Below are 24,663 nucleotides of genomic sequence, written 5' to 3'. Positions count from 1 at the left end.
CACAAATACAGACAGTCGTGGTCTTGAAATGTCTTTATGTTTTAGGTTAATGCTGTTTTTAGATGTTACAGACTTGGCGCTAGTGGAAGTGTTCATGTTAGCATCACATAGTGAGGTACACTGATGTGCAGAATAGAGCACAAACATACATCTCGATCAACGTCTACGTTGTTGGATTTGTGTGCAACAAAATAATGAATTCTTTATAATATAATATTTCTATATTAAATCAACATTTTCATTGTTAGTTTCTTTTTTTCTGTAACAGTTGTTCTCAAACTAGCAGCAGACCATGAAGGACCTGCCAGAGAATCCGGTCTGATCCACCGGATGAACACGAAAAGTGTAAATGACACAAATATAAACACATAAATTGTGTTTCTGGTTCATTTATTCACATTTCCTATCGTAAGGTGACAGAGATCATCAGCGGCGAGCGCTCCTGTAGCTGCTAGCTAACCCTCTGCCTCCGAGATCCTGTTAGCGTCAAAGCTTAAAGTTTGGAAAAGATGCTGAAGGCTGCAGAAACAGTTTTGCCCTGGGAAGCTTCTGCCTTTTCCCTGAGGAGAAGCACTGCAGCAGGCAGCATTTAGGATCGTTCAGCACATTTGCCAGAAAACGTTTAAAGTCAAGTTATTAAATGCATTTTAAAAAAAGGAAGCAGGAGCCACAAACAGAAGGCGTGGCTATTGGATGTTCTGGAGGCATTTATTAATAAAACCCTCATCATGTTGAAAATACACTTAGCTTTCCTTGTAACCTTCAGTTCGTTCTAGGTATTCAAGTAATTGTAGATGTTCTTTTATATTGCTGTATGTCTTTAGATGAACACAAAGGGAAGCGGTTTTCATTTACAAGCCAGATGTATTTAGTGGACTACATCTTTAGAGGATTACATCTCGATTAAAGCTCTTTTTTATACAACATCTTCAAGTCAAAATGCAAAACTCTCTTCACGTTTAGCTGCGACGAAGCTCAGAGCCGCTGAAAACGCAGCTTTTGGTCCATGCTCCAACTACATCGACCTGTGAACGTGGGAAAACACGCCTTTCTCTGACGCTGGTAGAAATGCTGCCTCTGTGCATGTGCACTCCTTCTGCACGCGTTCTGGATCAATGTGACACAGAATAAGATGTCAGGCTGCGGCGCTCATCAGATTACTGTGATTGAATGCTTTCTCTGAATAAACTCCACTTCTCATTCGGGCAGTGATTGGATTTGAATGACTTGTTTCAGACCATCTGTACCAGCTGTACCTGTCACGGCTCTGTTTTTAGAATCAGTTTTAATTGTTCTCTACAAAATGAACTCCTCCATGTGCACGAGCGTATGCGCTGCATGTAGAATGGTATGTACATATATATATATATATACGCTGTCTATGCAGTGAGCTCTGCCCCTGTATAAATGTGCCACATTAGCGAATGCATTGCGCGTTAAAGGAAGAGCGATCGCTTCATTATTTCGTCTGTCACGCTGCTCAGACTTCTGGTTTGCGCGCGGGACGATCTGTCATCGGCATAATGTGGTGTGATGAACGTGAAAATGTAAAGTAGGAGCAGCAAACCCCCGGAAGACGCCCGTAAAGCCAAGAGCGGGAGGGTGTTGCATATTAAAAACTTCTTTGCGAGCCGCCGTAAATCTTCTTTATACTGTAGGAGGGAGGACCCGGTGTGGCTTAAGAGCAGCCGGGGAGTGCTTAATCGCGCCGCCGTTATTGGGATTACTCCCTGTTGTGAGGCTCTCCGAGGTGTCGCGCCCAGGAGGACTCTGCTCTAAATAATTCAGCAGAACAAGCGAGATTAATTGATTATTGAGCTTTAAATCAATGATAATCAGTAGTTCTGTGTGTAATTCAGGATCTAAGGTCTTTGTCTTGATCTCCGTCCCGGGAGAAATCTCATAAATTGGGCCTCATCTGTTTTGCTAATCCTTGGTTTTCGCTCCCCCGGTCCTGGACGGGCATCCCATTAGCATGTTGAATAGGCCGTGAACGCTCACACTCACCACTTATCTCTCTCTCTCTCTCTCTCTCTCTTTTCCTCCGTCTCATTCTCGCCATAAAACTCGTTCACTTTTAACAAACCCTTTCAGACTCCCGCTCACCTCTCCTGACCTTCGGCCAATTGCAGCTCGGCTTTATTTGTTCATTTGAGAAGAGATGTGTGCGAGCGGTTTCCGGCTGATGGGACTGGTCCAGGCTTTTTGTTTGATGTCAAAGGACTTAAAAACCTTTCCTGATGTTGCGAACTCTATCTGGTTAAGAAAAAAAAAAAAAAAGAACCAGCCTCTCAGCACGCACCAGGCTTTAATCTCTCAGACACTTAATATTCACTGTGAATAATGCATGAAAACAAAAGGCTGTTTTTCTCTGTGAAGTGTGCCGAGCTTTGTGCTGCGGTCGCAGGTGATGGCGGGACTCAAACCGGCCGATCAGGGCTCCACATTTCAAGATGTATTCCTGTGAATCCTGTAAAAATCGGCTGCAGGAATGACATTTGAAACAGTTCTAGTGAGACGAAGTGAGCAACTCTTTCATTCATGGTGGGCGCTTTGAATTAGAGGCGCCGCTAGCATTTATTTTCATTTTTGATCAACCCGTCAGTCTTTCTGTAACCTGCGATTTATTCAGTCAGTCGGTGGCAGAAACAATAAAAAATTAATGTCAGTGAAAAGACTTAAAATCACACTTTTTCTAAATTTCCTGCATTCTGGCGTTGAAAGAGCAGCAGAGTTAGAAATGCTTTTCCCCGAACTGAGACGACGTTCAGTATTTTGGAGGGGAGCTCAGGTTGCTCTTCTTTGCTTCACCTTCACGGTTTTCCTTCTCTGCAGCCCGAGGGTCGGGACTTTTTGTTAATAGAGTTTTATCTGTAAAACTTTGCATTTCAGCCTCACCCTCAGCCGTTGTACGAAGTCAAGGTGGTTCATCTCTAAGCTTCATCTATTCTTTAAACTAATAATCCTATACAGGGGCACACAGTATTCGTTAGGACTCTCTGCTCACAGGAAGTGCGTCCTTGCTTCGAGGATTTTGCATGTTTTCCCTTTACATATATGAGTTGTGTCTATTTTGATTCCACAGTCCTTAAAACATGCATATGAGGTTAATGAGAGACTCTGGAGCTGATTTCCAGAGAAAACCTGAAACTTTTGAGGCGTTTTGGGGGTCTGTTTACACAACAACGGAAATAAAAATGCAAAAATGGTGCATTTCTGCACACAGGAGGAAGACTGTGTTCAAGATTACTTCTCTTGAAGATCGATCATTTCTTCCATCAACAAAATCCTTTTTCTTCAACGTTTTTCTTTTACAGAGTACTATTTCCCACAATGCCCCATTATGTCTTTGAGGAATGATAATAATCACCTGTTGTATCATAATGGGCTTCTTTGAGCTGTTGAAAGGCGTCTAATTGGTGCCATTTTCAGTTAAATAATAAGTTTGAAATCGTAATTCACTGAGCATACGGAGACTTTTTTTGGTTTGCCCTGATTGATTTTCCCGTCTCAAATCTGACCTGAATGTTGTGCAGGATGTGCACACACTCCTTTTTCAGGTGTTTTCAGTCTGTTCAGGCTGCAGATGTGTCAGAAGTTGTTACCTGAACTCCTCTCGCCCCGGCTCTCTAATCTCGTTCCGTCAGATTATCGGCCGGGTCCAAAACAAATGCAATTCCCCGCTCACGCTTACTTCCTGCGAGGTTCTGGGTAAAAGGCGTGACTAGCAATAGCTTCAGTACATTACATGCATCACTGACGGTGCAGCCAGACTTTGGGGAATTGGATGCATTAGCTTCAGTGCAATTAAACCAAGAGAAGCAGAGAGAGGGAAGAAAATCAATGCTCTTATTGAGCTCTTCTGTCAGATACAAGGGACATGGAAATCCAAGTAACACCCGTGTCTGCTTCAACTATCCTGCACTCGTTCTAATTCGGCTTGGTGCAGCAGGGACGCTTCTTAAAATTCCCTTTTGTTGTTGTTGTTGTCCCTTCCTCACGGCGGATTAGAATCCCAGACCTGCTGCTGACAGGTGACAGGTGACAGCTGGGCCGCGGGAAGATTATTGGTTGACAGCTGGTCGGTTTCCATGGCGCCGGTTCGCGAGCTCATTACCGACCCACGAGTGGCCCATGTGGGAGCGAGCACGCATAATGTTCACTGCTGGCCTCGCGACTGGTTAGAGCCTTCCCCGTGAAGGAATGTGGAATTATGCGGATGGAGAAAATGAAGTTGTGGGCGTTTAAAACGTTTCAGACATGAGAGGAAAAATACTGGACAAATGAAACAAATGTGTTCAACACGTTCGTCCAGGAAGTACAAACAGTTTGACTTTATCCATGATCCGTAGACTCTGAAACCTGCTGATGTTGGTTTTCCCGTTGTTTTACCTCCTGGTGCCGCTTTGACCAGATGTCCAGTGTTTTACTGACATTTTGTGTCCCTCAGAGGTTTGGTTTCCCTTCAGTAGCTCCATCAGCTCCACCCAGGGAGTGTATGTCATATAAATAGAGTGTAAATGTTAATTTCTTCAGTTAAAAAAGAGTCCACAGTTGTTACTTTTCATTTGGGAAATTAAATCCTTTAAGTCCAGATTTTCACACAGATGGACAAATTAGAGTAACCGGTTAACGTCAAACTCATGTTTTCTGAGTACCTGGAGATAAACCCACATACGCACATAAGGTGAACATGCAAACGGCCAGTAGACCTAAAGTGGAGATATTCTCGTTAATCGTTGAGAATATCGGTATCAAGCTGTTCACAAGAAGCCCTCCTTGCTTACAGAATAGTGGCAGCAGTTTGAAGCTTTTGTCGTTTGGAGTTTTAGGAGCTCATTTCGGTTAAGCTCCACCTCATTTCGTTTGTGAGAAATGTGTTTCTGTGTGTCTTCTGTACGGTCTTCCTCGCTGGTTGATCCAGGTTGTCGTTTCTCTTCACACTGTCGCCGAGCAGTTTGACTCCACACACCTTTTGAAGCATTGATGAAAGCATGAACGGAAACAATACTGCACTGTCAGCAGTTTTCTCTTGTCTTCTTCATCCTTGAAGATGTGGAAAAAAACGAATCTAATTGTTCTAATTATGCGAAAAACTTTCAAAGGATTGTCAGTCTGTGGATGTTTTCATCAGAGGTGCTCGTGTCTGGAAGCTCTTGGTTTCAGAAACGAGCATAAAGTTCGTTTTGATGTATTATCAGAGCTGCATGTTGCTCTGTGATGAATTCAGTCACTGTCTGGCTCTGATTCATGAATCTGAGGAAAGGTTTCAAGCCTCTGGAGAGGACGGTAGAACACCTTCCACCCATTTCCTCCCTGTACGATCCATCTGAGGGCGAAGAGAAAGAACCAAACGGCAGAATGAGAAGACGCTCAGTCCTCAAATTCATGTTTGACAGACAGGAACTTCCATGAACCACATGTCAGGACTGCACCGCATGTTCCTGTCCAGTCCCGCTCAGCGCCGGCCTGAGGCCGTTAGACGTGTCGTCTCCTCCTCAAAGCCTTTGGCTGCGGCTCACTGGGACGCTGAGATATTAATGAGGGAAAACTGCCGTGGCGGCGGCGGTGGGCATGAAGGCACGGGCCGCCTCCTCCCGCTCTGACAGAATTATTAAAGCGCCGGTTTCCAGGCGGAGACGAGCACTTCAGTGGAAACCCCTGACCGGGAGAAAGGAGCAGGCCGACGGGGAAACATGTTGTTTTCTGTTTAGCACCATCTGGGTCGTCGTGTGTGTGCGTGTGTGTGTGTGTGTGTGCGCGTGTGTGTGTGTGTGTGCGCTCGCTCTGTGACGGGGGACGAATGCTGCGAGTGGTTAGAGTGAGGGATGTTCTCCGCATGCAGAGCGTCGGTGAGCACAGCGGTGCGGATCAGAGTCTGCAGGGGAGCAAACGGCAGAAATCCAGCCTGATCCTGACATCTTCTCCCTTCTACAAACATCCACAAAACACTCGATTAGGAACTGAAAGGAAAAAAACTAAACAAATGCAAACTCTAAACTGATGGCTTATTTAATCTATATGTCACAAGTAATTAGACATTTCCCTAATTAATATTTGTAATGGTTAAATATTTAGCTTCGTGCTTTCCGTCTGTAAGGTCGTTTTGTCTGAACATCTCAGAGGAAATGAGAAGAAGTTCATTGATCCGGGAGGCGGCCCCGGGGTCGGCCCTCAGCCTGCCGGAGAGATTAGAACCCCTGGTTGATCTGCCAGCGACTCGGGGTCGCCCAGGTGAGCCAGAGGAATCCTGGGATTTTTTTTCCCATCAAGTGTAACAGCTGAATGAAGCATCTGACCCTGAATCGAGTGAGGCTGCTTTTATTGTGACTCTCCAATTCTTTTAACGTTAAAACACTGAACCACCTTTAAAACTCCCTGAAAAGTTCATTTTTAGTTTATTATTGTGACATTTGAGAGTCCTAACGGTGGAATCTCACATTTAAAAGGCAGATTAATGACGACAGTGTAGAAGACGAGGCATGAAGTGTTTCCGTCCTCGTCACTGGCAGCTGCAGCTGTGAAGCTCTGACATTTTCCGGGACGCTCTCGGGGAAGGAGGCGACGCATTGCCGCTCGTCGGCGGTGGTATTTTGGCCGTGTCGTGGACGTTTGGCCCTCCGTCGCCTCCCTCTCGCTCACCCTCACTAAAGCGGAGCGTGATTTCCTCCCGTGGCGGAGAGGTCGCTGTGCTGGGGATTAGCCGGGCGCTTCGCTTTAGAAAATCCGGTGTGCGAAATGTCAGAGCGGCGGCTGTTTGCCGGGACGGCGGCCTCCACGGGGGGGAATTCACCGCCTCTTTATACCTTTTCACCAGCGCCCTGTCCCCTGTCCCTCCGCTGAGCGCGTTCTGACATCTGCTTTAGGAGAGCGGCGAGGCCGTTGCCCCGCCGGAGAGGCGGCGGCCGGACAGAAGGTCAGAGCAGAGGAAGGCAGAGCCGCGACGGGGGAAAGAGAGCGGGGTTAAAAGGGTCGCGGAGATAAACTGTAAAAAGAGGGGATGAAAAAAGAAAGGCAGAGGAGAGATTGAGTGTGAACAGGAAAAACACAACGGAATATTGAACCAGGGAAAAAGATGATCCAACATCCTCAGGCCCTAAAGGACAAATGAGGAGGGAAAAAAAGCCATTTCATTTCCGAACAGACAAGAAACCGGAGCGAACTTCCCCTCAGTGTGTTTGAAGTGAAAGTAATCTCAGATCAGCTGAGTTGATGAGCAGTTCACGGCGTTCATCTACAACCGGAGTATTGATTCTGCTGTCAGCGCCGTCCTGCATCAACGCCGAACTTCCATTAACCCCGAGCAGGAGCGGTGACCGGCAGGACGCCAAATCAAAGAAAACTGGAAACACAAGCTTTTATTTATCAAAGTGTAGCAGCAGGAATGGCAGAAAAGCTAAAAATAATGTAAACATGTCATTCCTGAAGCTGGAGCTGTTGATTGTCTATGAACAAGGTTGAAATGTTCTAAATGTGGGGTGCTCTCCAGTGGCGTGTTTGCAGCTGGAAAAGCGGCTTCCTTCTCTTTCAAGGCGGTGGATATTTACTCAGTTCTGTTCACAGAAGAAGTAAAAGAGAGATTTGTTTTCTGTGTTTGTTCAGAATTCTTTTGGCGGTTCAAGGTTTGCTGGCGCTGAGTGGGGTGATCCTGTCAGCCGTTCGTTTCTGCTTTACTCAACATGATTAAACTCTTGAAAAACACAATTTATATAAAAACAAAGTCCACATTCCTGGGATTGATGACATTTCATGACATTACCAAAGAGGCGGAGCAGAGTTCTTACCTTGATATTTGTCTTCTTGAGGTAATTTTTTTAAAACCGGACATTTTTCAGAAAGTTCAAAGACTTGGACTAAGTGACGAGGCCAGTTGACGTCACGCTGCATCTGCAAAAAGCCACTAAGTGATAAAATAAAGCAGAGACTCTCCTGCTGCCCTTCTCCTCGGTCTGCGCTCTGTTTTCCGCCGTCGCGCTGCATTCATGGGTTTCTTTGACCGCTTCTCCGCGGCACTTCTTTGGGGCGCTGACGGTAAAACGGCGTGTCGAACGGAGAGGAACGAGCCGCACGCTTGTTTTATGAGTGATGTTCCTGAACCCCAGTGACTGTGACGGCCCGTAAACGTCGTGCGAGCTGAGGAGGGTCGTGCAGAGACGTTTCTTGAGGCCATTTCTAAACCTTTGACGGATTTATGTGATTCTTACCTCGTGGTGTGAAAAAGTAACGGCGGAAAAGAGCAAGTTGTGCGTGCAGGATACACTCTGCCTGCAGATCTGAATCTGGATTTCAGCCTACGCTCCTCCCTCTGAGACAAATATGTTCTTACTTTTGGGAAAAAAGACTGAAAACTTCATCCAGCTTTAGTTTGGAGGGTAAATACTTTTAGATTGTCAGCAGAGTGTACTGGAAAAGCAATATCTCCAACTTCAGGGAGTCGTTAACTGGAAGATGAACTGATTTTCAGCTGATATTTTCAATGCAAACGTCGCCCAAGGTTGTATTTTTCATAGTAATGACCGGGGAGAACAACGGTATTTGTTCGTTCTATTAAAATGTTCAGAAACCAAGGAGAAGGTCTCAGAAAATAGTACTTGAATGGAGATTCTGAATTGATGAACGTGACTGAAAGACATTCTAGATGAGGAGAAAAATCAGGCAGGACCTTGTGTTCGGTCCGTCCTTTGGTTGTTTCCGTCTCCTCTTTGTGCCGAATTCAATGCCACAAGAAAAATTAAAAAAATGTTATTAAATCATTGAAATAGTTATTCATAGATTCACAGCCTTTCAAGAAAATGAAAAGCAGAATTACTCCACTGAGAAGAAGCAGCAGGAGCTTTGCGTTTGCTGCTTCATTGCCTCCGTGTAGTCCTGACCCGCACGCAGGTTTGCAGTAATCACAGAACAATTCCTGATATGAGTAGAATATTTCTCTGATGCTGCACAGCGTGCGGTCTGAGCTGCTCTTCCTGTTAGCCGCGGTGCAGTAGGTGTTCCGTAGCTCCGCTCAGACGTGTTTGTCGTCGTCGGTATCCTCGGTGTGATCAAACCGATTCACTCGGTTCGTTGCTCTCCCCGGGTCACGGGCCGGGGTCAGCAGTTGCTTCAGTACTTCCGTTGCTCTGTTGAGCGACTTTTCATAAGATTCTGGAGTAAGTTCAGTACGTGGTAGAATTTAACACACCTTTCCCCTCCTGGATTCTGTCTTTAGTGCGAGTTCGCTAGAAAACAACACGCGGGTTCATCTGCTCAGTGTAGTCACTGCTGCTGGACTGTACTGTAACGATCTTCAATTCTATCGAGTTTTCGTGAAAAAAAAATGACGGGCAGCTCCCCAGAACGTCTCGGCCTCTAATATCTCCACCATTTGTAAACAGAGGCAAGTGGCCAACAGGGACCACAGAGAAGATATTGAGTTTCAGCCTCTCGCCCTCCAACACAACAGCAGAGCGAAGCCAATCTTGTTAGACGAAGCTCGGCGGACGGAGTCAGCGGCTAATCTTTTTACTCTTGAAAATAATAGGAAATAAGAAGACAGCACGGTCAATACGTCTGCTTACATATAGGATGTGGATGCTGCTCGTCCTGCTTTGCTCCGGCTGGATCCGAACCCGCTCCGCGTGCTCAGAGCCGCAGATTTGAGCCACTTTCAGAGATATCACAGTAATTGCTCGTCTTTCGTCTGAGTTTTTCCAGGCGCGCAGCGTGCAGTCGCCCTAAACATGACAGGAAACCAAGCTGAACAGCAGTCCAGTCTGGAGACGGCTGAGCTTCATTTTAAAGCAGAGGCCGTTTCCACCGACGGACAGCAGAGTCGCATGCAGCACCGCTGTTTTCCAGTCACAAGCCATGTCAGAGAGGAAGCTAAAGCTGCAGAGGCAGCAGGAGATTCATTGCTAGTTCGCCTTTCGGCGGGGAATCATTAGAGATGAACGTGAAAAGACAAAAGACGGGGCTTGCCTGCTGGCTTTGTCCATCCTGACGTCATTCAAACAAAGGCTGGAGCGTCTCCGTCCGTCCTCTGAGGCCGTCGTCCTGGTTATTAATCCAGATCCATACAGAACTAAACACAACCGGACTCCGACAGCGGAAACCATCGTCTTTGTGCTGCAGGTTGTGGAGGTCTGCATCTGGTGGTGGGACCCTGCGTCATGTTGCCTCGATGAGGCGCCGCCGCCGTGTTTACTCCCATCATTAAAATGGACGCTCTGCGGTCTGGGTGAAAGAGAGACGCTACAAACAGAAGCCCTGCTGGCGCCCGGCGGCTCTGCTCGGGACTTTGTTTGTCCCGGAGGCCTCTCGGCTGCTTCAGAGCGAACGCAGCAGGTCGCCGCACCGAGTGCAGGAGATGGAGGGGTAATTGTGGGTAAAAACATCAGTGACAAAAATCATGATTCAACTTGTTGGACTCAGTATAAAATGCCATGAATTCCAGTGAAAAGCTTCATTTTGTAATAGAAGCAGGAATTCTTGGCTCTCACCCGTCATTGATGTAGCTGGATCACTTTTAAATTGATCCGCTTCTGCAGCTTTAGGGTTGATAACGACCGTCTGTCTGGATCCTTTCACTCTCACTCTGAGATTAAGACAAATCAGCAGAAAGTTTGAAGACAGTACAAAGTCATCTCCTATCACCGAGTTATTCTGCCTGTTTCCCTTCATAGTCGCTTCATTTTAATGTAAATGCACAATAGCTGTGTTGATCCTCTCTGGGCTGTTTCACAAAATGTCACACCGCTCTTTTAAATATTTCATATTGTTGAAAAGCTTCTGTTTGCTGTTGAAGTTTTGATTGACACGTTAAAAGGAATCAAGCGCTCGGCCCACAAAGAAATGTCCAGAGCTTAAAGTGTGTCCAGCAGCACTGCCTTTAACAAGGCGTTTGAACTTTTCACGCTTCCCGATGTCATGAAGACGCCTTCATTGCCCGTGTCGGCGCCATCTCACTGTTATGTTCTTAAAAACAACCAGAATACCCAAGGTTTCATCCCGCCGCCACGCTGTGTATTCATCGTTTACTCCTGCCGAACAGCTTTGACAGTCAGAACGATTTCCTCCCTGAGAACGGATCAACTTCCCATGATCCAGCTGATCTGTATCCCGCCGGGCGCTCCTGACAGGTGTCGTATCACGTTACCGCGGCTCGCTGAGGCGCCTCGTGGATTTTCTCACGCTCGTGGACGGCGAAAGTTACTGAACAGAGCCGGCGGTGAAGGAGTCCCTCGCCGCCCGGCCGGCTGCAGCTCAGGCAGACTTCAGAGGTTATTCACTTCGACCTGACTTGATTTCTCAAACCAGGCGGCGTGCCGGCGTGTCGGTCCCCGTCGCTCGCCGGACGCCGCAGAGCAGATAAATAAATCACTTCAGAAAGAAATAGAACTCTGCTTTCGTGTGTATTTGAGTTTTTCTTTTTTTTTTTTTTTTTGTCTTGCTCCCTTCTTGCCCAAACATGATTGTGTGTGTGTGTGTGCGTGCGTGCGTGCGTGCGTGCATGCGTGTGTGTGTGTCCTCTGGCTCTGGATGTTTTTGTCGCCTGCCAAAGCAGCTTCACGCCGTGTCTTATCGCCTTTTTAAATTTTGCCGCACGTTATGACAGCGTCGTCTCTGCAAACTTGTCCCGTTATAATTGTGGCAGGTAAACACACGACACACACTGCCGGTCACACACACACTCTGAGTTCTCTCCCCGCAGCCATCAGGTCAGCAGAGCCCGCCCCTTCTGTTTATCCCAGCAAGCCCATTTGCTCCCGGATCCATCGGGGTTGTGCTGCATGTGTGCCTGTCTGAGTGTGTGTGTGTGTGTGTGTGTGTGTGTGTGTGTGTGTGTGTGTGTGTGTGTGTGTGTGTGCCTGTCTGAGTGTGTGTGTGTGTGTGTGTGCGTGTGTGTGTGTGCTGTGAGAGTGGCTGATGAATAATGCAGGGTGACGGTGATGTGTTGACAGCTCTGACGGCTGAGAGCTGCTGCGCTGTGTATCACTGATAATGTGCCGTTTGCCTTCTGCGCTCTCCACTTCTTCATTACAACAAATTGCTTTTTCTTTTCTTTTTTTTTTTTTTTTTTTAGGAACGTTACCTCCCCTCAACCCCAGAGTATCTGGCTGTGTTAGAGTTTGTTAAACTCCCCAAACCGAGAAGCCAAAGTGCCCTCCGCACGGCACGTTTTCCCTGAAACTCTGTGGTTTTGCTGCTGATTGGTTTCTAAATTGATTGCAGCGTGTTTGCGCTCGGCGCCCGGCGCTCGGCTTTGTGCAGCCACAGAAGATAGCAGCGCATGTGGGAGTTAGGAGAGCAACCCCATTATTCCTCTTTTTTCTTAATCAGCCGGCGAGTTAATAACACCAAACCCAAAGATAGAATGTTGTTTTTTCTCATCGCCTTTTTATCCGGTTAGCCGGTGGCCATTACTCACACCGAGGTGCTGTTCTGTTTTACTCCCCAGGATGCTCTTCACCTTTTGTTTTTTTATTCCTACCAACAGGGCCCTGAAGAGCTTTTTTTTAATAGTCAATTTCAAGCCAAAAAAAACATCATTTACAGATCAGAATGAAAAGACTTTATCAGTGTTTCGATATCAGGGCGCCGTGTTCATGACCGGCTTCAGCCGTTAAGAATCAACAGCAGCAGGACGTCTGCTCAGCCCAGAACTGGAGTCACCGCCGAGTTTCTCACGTCATTCGACTGGAAATCACCGCGACTCGCTCCCCCTGCAGCCTGACGCCGCGCCCTTGTCCCTCCTCCATACGGTTCATCTCAGACTGTGAGAATGGAAATGTTCTGACCTGCTTCCGTCTAATGATGCTTGTGTTTGCATGATGCTTTGTGGCGACTCTGGAACTCGTTTTGAGGAGATCGCAGCGAGCAGACGCTTGTTTGTTTGCTTTCTTTGAACCCACCGAGTCGGCACCTCTGGTTTTTGTTCAGAATTTCTGTTCAGAGGTCAAACTGATGTTTTCTGTTTTAGTGCAAAAAACGGGTGTAATCTGAATATAGTCCAAAAACTCTACATGAGAAAGATTTACTGGAAACAACATACTTTTTTCCATCATTTTTCTTGTAGGAAAGAAACACATGCAGGCAGCAACATTTTGGAAATGGTCACTTGTTGGGCCTGTAGTTCCCCCACCAGCCACTTGGCGGCGGTGTGTTGATGGTGTGGTTTGAATGGACCAGTGGTTTATGTAGAGATGGAGACTTTTTTTTTTTTAAATTAGAAAACATTGTCATGTAAACCGAGCTGAAAAGATGAGAGCAAAGACTTTCACTTTGCATGATTTCAGGAGCTAGCGCTCATCAGGGATTTGAATTGTGGGATCAGTATAAAAATCCATCGGAGCCGCTGCGCAAATGTTCAAGGGTTGAAGAGCGACTCGGTAACAGTGAGTTTGCCCCCTGCTGTGCTTGAGGCGTCCCCTGCCTTACCATGTAATTGAATTAAAGGTCAAAATTTTTGACTCAAATGAAACAGTTTTGGACACGAATCCGCCGGGGTTCTGATTTGCCTTCCGGCCAGCTGAGCACCCACTTCCTCCTCCACCCCCAGCATCTCACACTGCTTTCACAGGCAGCGATCGTGTTTAATTTCATGTCATCTGAGGAACCGGCAGCACGGCGCTGTTGGCAGGACGTCGCTGTTGTTGTCCACAACAGACGTAATGAGGAGGAGGGACGTCGTCCTCTGTAATGCTCACTCGATTCAACAGTCGGTTAAATGAACCCCTACAAAGACATGACATAAATTCAAAAAGGTTTTTATAGAAATAACATACCGAGAGTCTCGAGTGAGACCATCGACTGTCTGAAATCCATACAGTTACCTCCTTAACGCCCACATTTCTGGATCATTTCAGCTCAGTGGAAATTGCTCTGCTGTATTTTCACCTGATCGTGTTTCGTGTGGCAGCCGCTGGAGCTGCGTGAGCGACGTTAAGATCGCACATCAGCAGCTCTTTGTGATAAGAAGAACTCAAAGTCGTAGTTTTGGAGCTTTCTGGATTCTGTGGGAGGAGATAACTGTTGAACCACTGTGAGTTTCGCTCCGTTTTCACCCTCAAACTAATTAAATTCTTCCAATATTTAAGATTTCATCCTGTTTTCTGGTACAGAGTTGTAAAATACAGGGTTGAATTGAAGGCATTTTTGACTGTTTAACAGAAAACACGTGTGTGTGTGTGTGTGTGTGTGTGTGTGTGTGTGTGTGTGTGTGTTTGTACGTACATCCTTCAGCAACATGAAGCTTGTTTAGTGATTGTTAGTTTTAAAAATAAAAATATAATAAGTTTTCTCAGAACATTCACATCAGAGGAAAGTGGCTTTGTAGAATGAGTCAGGTAATCACTCCCCATGGAAGTTAAAAACCATCTCTGCTCTCTTGATTTAATACGCTTCCTTTATGGTTTTGTTTAATTGGTTTCAAAACACGGGCTGCACCGCAGCAAAGAAGCAATTATTGTGGCTCAAACCAAACAGTGCGACAGTAGGAACAGGCGTAGGCTTATGTAAATGTTGATTTTGTTGTTGTTGTTGTTGTTTTTGTGCTTCAAACTCGGGCAGTAAAGCCGCTCTGTGATGTTTTCGCTCTTCTGCTTGTGTCTGCCGCATCATGTTACATTAAGCACAAAAATCATTTAACACACTTTCACACAATATTGCATGCATCTGTCTTTTCTATTGAATTATCCAGCTAAAGGTTGCAAAGCCCCGGAGCACGTTAAGTACAAATGCATGTTTCTGGAGTACAAAGAATGAGACCAGCAGGCAGAAACGCTCTGAAGCCTCGAACATTCTCTGTGTAGAATGAATTCATTATCTGAAATTAGGAGTTTATCATAATGTCCTCCTGTAATTTGACCTAATGATGTGTAATAAAATGACATATATTATATGTTGAGAAGATTAATTTGTGCTTGTCTGGTTAATATGCGGGTTAAAGCCTGTGCGCTGTCCAAGGTGCTGAAATGTTTGCAGCTCCAAGTTTCAGTGTTATTGCCGATTCAGCGGCTTTTTGATGTTTCTTTTGAACAACTTTGGACTCCTGAAAGATGAATAAAGAGCTGAGCTGACATTCATTCATAATAAATATTTGGTCTTACATGAAGGGAAAGATGATCATTAGCCACACAGGAAGCAGTGCAAGGCCATCAGCACAAGGAAAAGAGAAGCTGAAAGAGGCTAAATGAGCAATACGTAAACAAAACACATTTAATCAGTTGTATTTTAATTTGAATTTCCTTTTGAATTTGGATAATTAGCTATTTTGTCAGTGATGCCATGTTTCAGGTGAAATTTCCAGCGTCCATGTTCTCACCTCTGTCTTTGGTCAAACTAAGAAACTAGCTGAACGTGTCATTTCTTTACCATTTTGTGTTGGTAGTGGTTCACTCTTGTCTCTTGAAACAAGAATATTCCAGTGTGTGTGTGTGTGTGTGTGTGTGTGTGTGTGTGTGTGTGTGTGTACGCTCCAGTTTCTTCCCACAGTCCCGGGCAGTCAGTCTGTTCACCTTTGGGCAGCTGGGATCGGCTCCAGACTCTAAAAATAATCCAAGGCCTTTTTTTAAATTGAGATTTAGACTGATGGGATATGTTGTCACTTTTTCATGTCATGTGGTTTTATGTATTAATCCTGTGTTTTTTCCACTGCTCCTCTGTCAGTATCGCGCAGCGCGCTGTGTTTATTCTGCACGAGGTCTGAGACCCCGGGTGGTGCTTCACGCCGCTGATCGGCGGCGCCCTCGGGGGGGGCAGGCCCCCCGCCGTGTGCGGCTACACACTTTATGACTCACTTCAGATGTTACTAATCTGGTTTTCTGCAAAAACCCCGACTCAAGACGCACCTCGCCGCCATGTTCTGCGTCTGAAAATGATCAAAGCTGCATTTTTCCTCATGTAACTCTCGCAGCGGCAGCGTGACGCTGATGAAAAGGCTGTATGTTGTTATTGATCGGCCCGCCGCGTTCCTGCATCATTCACCAGCAGCGGCTGTTGTTGCCCTGTTGTGATGAGCTGTTCAACAGCCCAACAGAGCGAGTCTCTGCCTTCACATCTTTCTTTAAACATTCAGAGGAAACCATTACAGTCTCTTAAACTGGCACTTACACAGCACTGGATCGGTCCATGAAATTCGACTAATTATTCATAAAAATCTTGAGGTGTGGGTTCACATCTGTCTCGCTGCTCTGCAGCTGCATTTACGTTTGAATTTTCATCTGAGGCTGAGCTCTATAGCGGCGGAGAAAAAAAACGAAATCTGTCAGAATGATTTGAATCCTCCGATCAGATGCATTACGAGCCTCTAAGAGCAGGTCGAAGAAACGGCACGTCGGCGTTCACTCAGTGCAAATCGTCCTTATGAATAAGAAACTCGTGTTTCTGTTTGCAGGCTGAAGTCTGGCACCTACCTGAGCACCGGCTGGTTCACGCTCATCCTCGCCATGGACATGTGCAAAGAGATCAAGATCTACGGCATGATAAATGACACCTACTGCAAGTAAGACGCCGGCGTCGCCGCCCCCCTCCCCCCGCCTCGCTGCCTTCACGCTCCGCTGCCGAACTTCGAAAACTAGATTCACATTCACTCCGGCGCCGGCCAATCACGTCGTCTCACGTCCGCGGGCCGCCCTGTTACATTTCCAATACCTCAGTCTGGATTTAATGGCTGGATTTCTATGCTGAAGCCCATATTGGGTTTCTCTGTGCCGTGAATGCCATTATGTTCCCCTGCCTCCAATCCCCCAGCAGGCTGCAGAGCCCCGGCCGCCGCCGCCGGTGGCCGCGCCACAGCGCTTCAGGTGTTATTTTATATTGGCCTGCCGCCTTCTCGCCGAGTCCTGAGCGACCGATTAGTGTCTGGCCAGAGGAGGGATGACAAACACGACGCTGCTCGGGGCTTCGGCTGCTCATCTCACCTGAGCTTCTTCCACCCGACACATCAGACGGGTTTACCTAATGCTCGGTGAAAGTCCGGCCTTTTATCCTCCCCGTGCTCCCCGTGCGCAGCGGGGGCTGGAATGAAAAAGCAGCCGCACGGCGGCGAGGAGTGATGATTCAGCCAGCACGGAGCGCTTCATGATTCAGCCTGTCTTTCATGCATTTCCCTCCATCCTGCATGAGACTGGAGGATACTGTGCTTCCCTGAGTGTCTGAGCTGACAGTGCCGTCTTGCACAAGGTGCTTCTGGCAGCTGGATGCTCCTGTGGAAGTGGAAGGAGAAGGAAACTTGGGAAGTCGTGCATTAATGGCGCCTCAACAGGTGCAGAGGGGCTGAGATTGAGTTTATGTGCTGTTGCCGCTGTGTCGCCCAGAGGGGAGGCAGGGATTGGGCAGTCCGCCGCTCCGAGCTGGCAGGCAGCCACCGCCGGCTGCTCTGATGGCTGTTTCATTTCTGTCTGCGTTCATTCCCCCAGTGCAACTGTTGCCGGAGTCGGCCTCTCGTCGCGCTGTCATTCAGCAGGAGGAGCCGGCCGCGGATTCCAGAATGAATCCGATCTGCCGCTCAGAGCTTCCCTCTGGTCTCGGCACTGTAAACAGAGCGATGCAGCGTCACACTCAGGACCTGGACGCGACATGAAATGACCGCATGCTTCAGATCGAGTGTGACCATCATGTTCATCACGTTTAAATCATGTTTAAATGATATATGTTGTAATAAACCAGCCTGCCTCATGTAAAGAGACTGGAGCAGAAAGTGTAAGAAAAACAGCCATCAGATCACAACACGGACTTATAGCTTCATATTTCAGCAAAAACTAGCGCTGATGAACATCGTGCTGCGATGGGGACAGAATATAAAGAGCATTATTGTGCTTCAGGTTGTGCTCTGGTCATTGTCCAGCTTCCTGGTGGATTCACTTCAGTCTCTGAGCAGGGGAGAGAGATTCTATCTGCCGGAGGTAAAATCATCAAACGTTCAGCCCCAGAGTGTAATTAAAAACATTCCAAGACTTTAAAACTTTATATCGATAATAAACATCATGCACAATTTATATGAATGAAAATCTGCCTCAAATAAAAAACTCTGAAATAAACAGGATGGTTCTTTATTCACCATTTCTGCCTTGAAAAATCCTTTCAGTTGGATGTATTTCTCTCTCTGAAAGTCCACTAGTTGTACTTTGTTAATGGCATTAATTAACTGCATTGACTGTTGATGAGGAATCGGCAGCAGAAAGGTGGAAGCTTCCGAATAGGGAGCCTGGAACCTGTTTTCATGTCTGTGAAACTTTAGATGAACGTCACGCACACACAGCAAAAAAGCAATTTCAGAACAGCCTCCGATATTCAGAACCAATTATATCGACGTTTCCCAAAACCGGGACATTTGTCCTGAAATGAAAGTCGCTCCATTCAGAGTGCCGCGGCTCGCAGCTCTTCGCTGTCTTTATGAAACATGACTGGACACATCTGTTCTTGCTGCAGCTGGTTGATCTGGTCGTTGATCTGATTGGTCTCCCTCCAGGTCCAAGGACTACAGGAAGGTTCCCTACCACTACTACGAGACGGGGCGGCGGGACGAGTGCACGGAGTACCACCTGCACGAGAACGCGCCCCGCGGCGCTCACCGCTTCGTCACGGAGAAGAGCGTCTTCGCCAAGTGGGCCAAGGTCCACCCCATCAAGTTCCTCAACCCGTCGTGGCAGCTGTCGTGACCCCGGCGGCGGCGCCCTCGGCTCATGGGCGGCTCCTCTCCGACGCCCGGCGGTCCACCGCAGTCACATCCACAGCATATCTGTTGAAGGTTGTTCAGGGCGGAGCCTGCCCAATCAGCACGCTCCATCAGACCATTTCTTGAATTTTAAGTAATCTTCTCCTGAATTTTAGAGCTGGAGATGTTTGCGCAGCTCGCCGCTCTGCACTGACTGATCGATGCATCTGCTGCTCTGTGAGTCCAGCGAAGGAAGGGCTCCCACTAAGAGACAGACAGAGAGACTGCCGGCGTCCGTCAAACTGGCAGCGACCTCAGTGACTCGGATGCCTTCAGGCGTTACACATTGCAGAGGAGCTTTTTGTTTTTTTTTCCCCCGTGACGGCCGCCGAAGAACAAGCCGTCCGCCGCAGAGACGAGGAGACGAGTCCCGTCGGCCGGGACGCTGCACGAGTCCCGTCCTCTCCGCTCCCCTGCATCTGCCCCCCGCCGGGCTGTAATTAATCTGTAACGAGCGCCGCCGTCCGGGCCGTCATCTCTGACTGGCGCAGTGTTGAAGGCAGATGCACGTCGGCTCCGTTTCCTCGGCTCCGGCAGACAAGGTCGCCTGAGAAAAAACCAAACTCTGGAGGCGAACCTGAGCCGATGGGGGAATCAGCCGCGGCGGGTCTGGACCGCACAACTCCAAGATGTCACATTGTTTATGTGTGTTTGTTTTAATGAGGGGAAATGAATATTAAGAGGTGTTCGGTGTTGGCTCGGTGCCAGGGCGGTTTGCTAATTTATTCTGCAGTAATCAGCTCCTAAAGCTCTTTAACGGTGTGCCATGGCGAGCGTCGCAGCACGTGAGCAGTGTGCGATTAGAAGCTCCGTCTTTATGGGAGAACTCTGGTCATGTGACCCTGCAGAGGCGGGATTTATGTGCAGTGAAACCGTTGGACGTTAATTGTATTGTATGATCATTTCGTGCCTGCAGTTCATCGTATGGACACAGAGGAAGACGCTCCGCTCTCTCTCTCTCTCTCACTCTCTCTCTCTTGCTCATATCTTCATGCACCTTCGTGCCTCTTCGTGTGAAGCGTCAGTGTGTGAGCACGGCCGCCCATTCGCCTCCGGACGCCACGCGCCCGTCTGCTGGTTTAGGCCGCTGCATAGCGTGAGGAATAAATGGCGGCGTGCTGCGCCGGCGGCTGCGGAGCTCTGGGAGGTTCTGGGAGGTTCTGGGAGGTCCTGGCGGTGACCCTGACCCCCTCGGCCCCGCCTCCAGGCTGTGATTAGTGTCCTGGTCGGAGCTGTGGCCCAGAGGGGAGGACTGGGAGGATTCAGACACTTGTAACGCAGGCGAGAGTCCCTGACCACAGTCATGTAGCTCAGCCGAGCTGCAGAGCGCCGTTTACTCACACACACACACACACGCACGTTTCTCTTTGAGCAGTGATGGCTGATTTGCAGGTCAATAAACATGGAAACTGGGCTGAATATAAACAGATAAACCAAACTGATTAAAACACACAATCTCCATAACTTGCAGCTTAACTTAATACAGTTTCTCCAGCGTCTCTCAGAGCGACGAGCTCCGTCCAGCACTCACTCCTTCATTCTCGACACGCCCCATACCTCCAAAACGTTTCATTTGACGAGCAATTTCAGCTCCATGGGCCTCTGAATCTCCCTTTCAAAACTCTCAGAAATAAAATCAAGGTTAGGTTAGACGTCACTGGATCTTCGCGGCTTCTGTGTTCTCCGTGGAGAGCAGGGTCACTGTTGGCCTAATCCTCAAAACCTTCCGTATTTCAAAGGCTCGAAGTGAGATAAAAAGTATTTCTATTAAAGCAGAAAAGTGAAAGCTCATTGGCCTCTCATAAAAACCATTTACAGCTGCTAATGGACTTCTTAAAGAAACAGCAACTGGACACATCTGGACAGGCTCCAGTCCACCACAGCATGAACACAGAGAGCTTCAGGCTCACAGAATAACCTTAAATATGTGTTTTTGGACTCTTAAGAGGAGAACCAGTTCTCAGGAGGTGAACCCCCTGTATTCTTGCGCGCCCCTCCGTAAATCGTGTCTGCGGCGGCGTTCAGGCTGTGGTTTGGTCTCACTCTGCTGCATGTTTCAGCTTCCATTAAGTTCACGTCACACTAAAACATGACATACTGTACCTTCAGAGCCAGCATAAATCTGAGTGCTGGAGATAAGCCGGTGACGGAGTTCTCTTCCGGAACAGTCGTTGTTAGACAGAGAGCTGTCGCACCTTGAAAGAACAAGATTGTCCAAATATTTTTTTTCCTCCCACACTTCTCTCCGCGGCTATTAGTGTTAGATGAGCACAATAAAGCCTGATTGAATGCCTGAAGGAGACACAGCGACTCGGTGAACCTTGAGTTTAAAAGTTTTGTTTGTTGTCGCTGTGCTCCGTGCCGCTCGTCACACACACACACACACACACACACACACACACACACTGCAAATGCACTTCCTCCCTTATAAAACACTTGGAAAGCCTCATTTAGAGGTAAAACCAAACAGAGCAATTTGGTTTATTAGACACTTATTAGACGCCGTCAAGGAGCAGATGCAGTGGAGCGCCGTGCTGAAGGGGACGATGTCCCACAGGGTCGATGTCCAACAGGGACGCCTGGACCCGTAATCTCTCCGTCTCCGCTCTCAGTGACCAAGGTTAGTCAGTCAAACAGAACAAAAGCTCCGCAGATAAACAATGCACCACGATCCCGACGCGTTGCGGGGTTTGATGTGTTTCAGGCTCCTTTTCCATCTCAGTCTCTTCACGTCTGACTTTGACTTCACACGGCAATAACACAGGACGTCTATTTTTTTTACCAAGTCGTTGAGAATAATTCCTAAAACCGCAAACAAAGGCAGGATTTGTCATTATCAGAACCATCTTATTAAGCATGTTTATAAGCTGGATGTTCGACCAGAAGGTTGAGTCTCTCCTCGCCACTCGCCGCAGGAAGGCTATTTATTGAAAAGTGGCGAGCCCTGCAGACCGGAGCCTCTGATTGGACGTGTTTTGTCCCGGCTGCTGGTGGAGAAGCTTTTACCGCCGTGGAAGGGAGATAGATTGTATTTCCCCACTGAAACAATAGCTCAGCAGAAGGGGGAACACATGGAGCAGCCGGGACCGCTCCAGATCGCACCCCCTCACAAACACTGCTCAATATGTCGTGGATTAAAATACAGCCGCTCCAGATCTCACGCATCCAGATCCAAGTCTCGCCCTGTGACGGCTGTCGAAGGCTCGTTCTGAATTCAAACGCAGCTTTCTGGCCCAAATGTTGACGTGTTTTGACCTTCAAATCAGCAAAACGCCGTTTCCAGGTTGTGCGTTTTCACGTTCACTCTGTCGCTCGTCGCCACTCAGCCAGGTCGACCCGAGCACCGGCACGATGGAAAAACTCCCCGTTTGAAATTCAGCGGCTCCGACACACAGGCGGGGTCAGCGGTGCGATTTCCCCGGGGACCTCCGGAGGTGGGATGTATCAGAACAGCCGCCGCATGGCGCGGCACGTAGCGCATCGGAGCGTGAATACGAGATCTGGGCTGCAGGAGGAGTTCAGGATTTCCTGTTCCCGAGGGGAAACCAGCCGTAGATGCAGAAGTGTGGGTTCGTATCATATGCCGTGCATGTTACATGATCAGCGCTCATGTTCTGTACGCCTGTGATTGTGCAGTCATCTGGCAGCTCTCCACCGGTCGCTCTTACCTCTCCTGTAGCCCGTCTGCACCAGTAGCCCCAGTGCTCCATGTGAGCGGCGTTCTGGACGTTTGTTCTGTCTTCAGAATACGTTCCGTGCATCGTCCATCGTCCTCGTTGTAATTCAACAAAGGTTGCCTTCTACTTGTTTTAATGCAGTGGTTCACAGTGAGGTGTTGTTTTCCTTCTTTTGCTGCTTCAGGCAGCAGCCGTTGCTATTTTCTGCTGCACAGACTCCATTGTTCTCAGCAGAATGCATTATACAGTGAAATATGAAGAAAAGGCCTTCTTCAGACCCCCGTGACTCGTCTGGGAGGAACAGTCGCTTCACAGTGGATAAAAGTGTGCTCAGAGTTCGAGAGAGAGAAAACATTTGTTTTGAATTTGTCTTAATTTTCATATATCCATTCTGTGACGTCTGTTTCTAGCTTTAAGACTGGAAGACTTGTTCCAAAGAAAACTAAATCCTCCCACCAGAGCGGCTGAAGTTCACTTATTAATATGTATCACGTTTGAATTATTGAAGCAAAACAGCATGTAAGAATCAGACTGCAGAGTCCTCGGTCCTGCAGACAGCTCCGGCAGAGGGACGGTTCCCTCGAAAAAAACATCTCCCTGAAACTCTGTGCACACTTTTTTTCTGGAATTCCTTCGACTTTTTGTTTTGAATTTGGGTCATTTGTTGATCCGACTCTTAATCGACCTCTTGTCATTCTCTGTAGTTTGACGTTAACCAACTTTTTCTGTCATCCAGTCAGGAAACCTATTTGTTTGTTTTTGCAAATGCAGAAAAGGAAGAAAATGTCCCAAAGCAAATCAGAGGATTTTTACCCTTTTGGAAAAGAAAGTGTTTGATTTATGTGTCTGTTCGAATGTCTGCTCAACACAAAATGTGTGTTTCAGATTCCCCCGCTGTCTAAAATGCCCTCATGATTTTCTTTCTCACTGTGATCACTCCAGAGAATTACCGTCAACTTCAGAGATCCGTTTTTTTATTTTTGCTTACGCCACACAACACCTCTTAAGTTTTTAATGTAGCACTGAATTAATCGGCTCTTTCCTGAGCATCGTTGCCATTTTTCTCAAAGTGCTTTCTTATTCTCAACAAGACAAAAAAAAAAAAAAAGCTCACCGTGTTGTTATTTCCTCCCGACTGCATGGTTCCATCGTCTGGTTGTGTGTGTGTGTGTCGTGGCACGTTGTGTGCACGTCGCCGTCTCATCTCCAGGTTAAGTGTCCTTGTGAAATGTGTATCTTTGAGCGCATTTGCGTTGCAGTGAATGTAAAACAACACTGAGGCTGTCATGTAAAGAGGAGTTTTGCGAACACGGCCAGCTGGGCGGCGGAACGACGTCCACATGCTGCATGGATCACGGCAGATCATTATAATGTACATTTTGTTAAAAAAGAAGAAGAATTAATGGATATATGTCATTTTGAGTCATTTGCTGTTTACGTAGCTGAAATTGGTTATATCGGGAATGTTTTGATTTTTAATGGCGTACATTCTGTCCTCTGTGTCTTTTTTTTTTTTTGTGAGGATTAAAGAAAACCTATTAAAACTCTTTTATGTGATTAAATTCCTTTCCAAACCAGACCCTGAGTAAGCAGCATGAGGAGGAGCCGCGGGAGCCGAGCGGCGCTGCCGTCTGAAACCCGCCGTCTCATGAGGTTCATGATGTGCTGAGTCCAGCCCTTCTACCTCTGCATAAATGAACGCCGCTTTCAAATAATAATGCCCACATTTGTGGCTTTCACGCCACAGTGATGAATAAAGTATTAAGGCGGGGAAATTAAAGGTGCTGCAGCAGCTTTTGGGGATTCTGACAGATTTCTGAAGCAAACGTCACAATTCCGACAAGCCTCGCAGTGCGACTCAGTCAAAGCTGCATTTTACATTTCTGTTAACAAAAATAAGTATTTCAATAAGAATCCTAAAATTGTAGGTAAATAAAGGTAAATATCTGTGGAATATCAACAGTAACCGCTGCTCACCAGGTGCTCTCGTTTGGTAAGAGAAACAGCTGAGAACAACCTGAACTTGTGTTAAAATGTTAGCATAAAAGCCTGAAGTGGTGCATTTACCAAACGTTCTGTGGCACGGAGCACAGGGGGCCTTTTGCTGGTTTTTATCAGAATCCTGCCGGCTTTCATATAAAAGCACTCCATCCAAATGAACTGAAAGGCTTGAGTGGTTTATAAAAGGGGATCAGACATTTATAACGAGCTTAAACCATTCATAGCCGCACAGACCCGTCGTACTTCTGTACAGTGAACTGTCTGGCAGGTCTGTGTTTCGGACTCCAGCAG

The 24,663-nt window shown here is 47.3% G+C and overlaps 1 protein-coding gene across 1 annotated transcript in view; it reads left to right on the top strand.

Annotated features, from left to right (window-relative positions):
* The window catches only part of st6galnac3 (ST6 (alpha-N-acetyl-neuraminyl-2,3-beta-galactosyl-1,3)-N-acetylgalactosaminide alpha-2,6-sialyltransferase 3), a 63,792-nt gene extending 40,265 nt beyond the window's left edge, over window positions 1–23,527 (top strand). The window contains exons 4-5 of the mRNA XM_030115477.1: window positions 16,373–16,480; window positions 18,449–23,527. Of these exons, the coding sequence (XP_029971337.1) occupies window positions 16,373–16,480; window positions 18,449–18,638 (298 nt within the window). The 3' untranslated portion in view covers window positions 18,639–23,527. The remainder of the gene's footprint in view (window positions 1–16,372; window positions 16,481–18,448) is intronic.
* The last annotated feature ends 1,136 nt before the right edge of the window (window positions 23,528–24,663 follow it).

The sequence above is a fragment of the Salarias fasciatus genome, chromosome 18 (assembly GCF_902148845.1).
Source record: "Salarias fasciatus chromosome 18, fSalaFa1.1, whole genome shotgun sequence".
Lineage (NCBI taxonomy): Eukaryota > Metazoa > Chordata > Actinopteri > Blenniiformes > Blenniidae > Salarias > Salarias fasciatus.
This window is presented reverse-complemented; position numbering and strand designations above follow the sequence as displayed.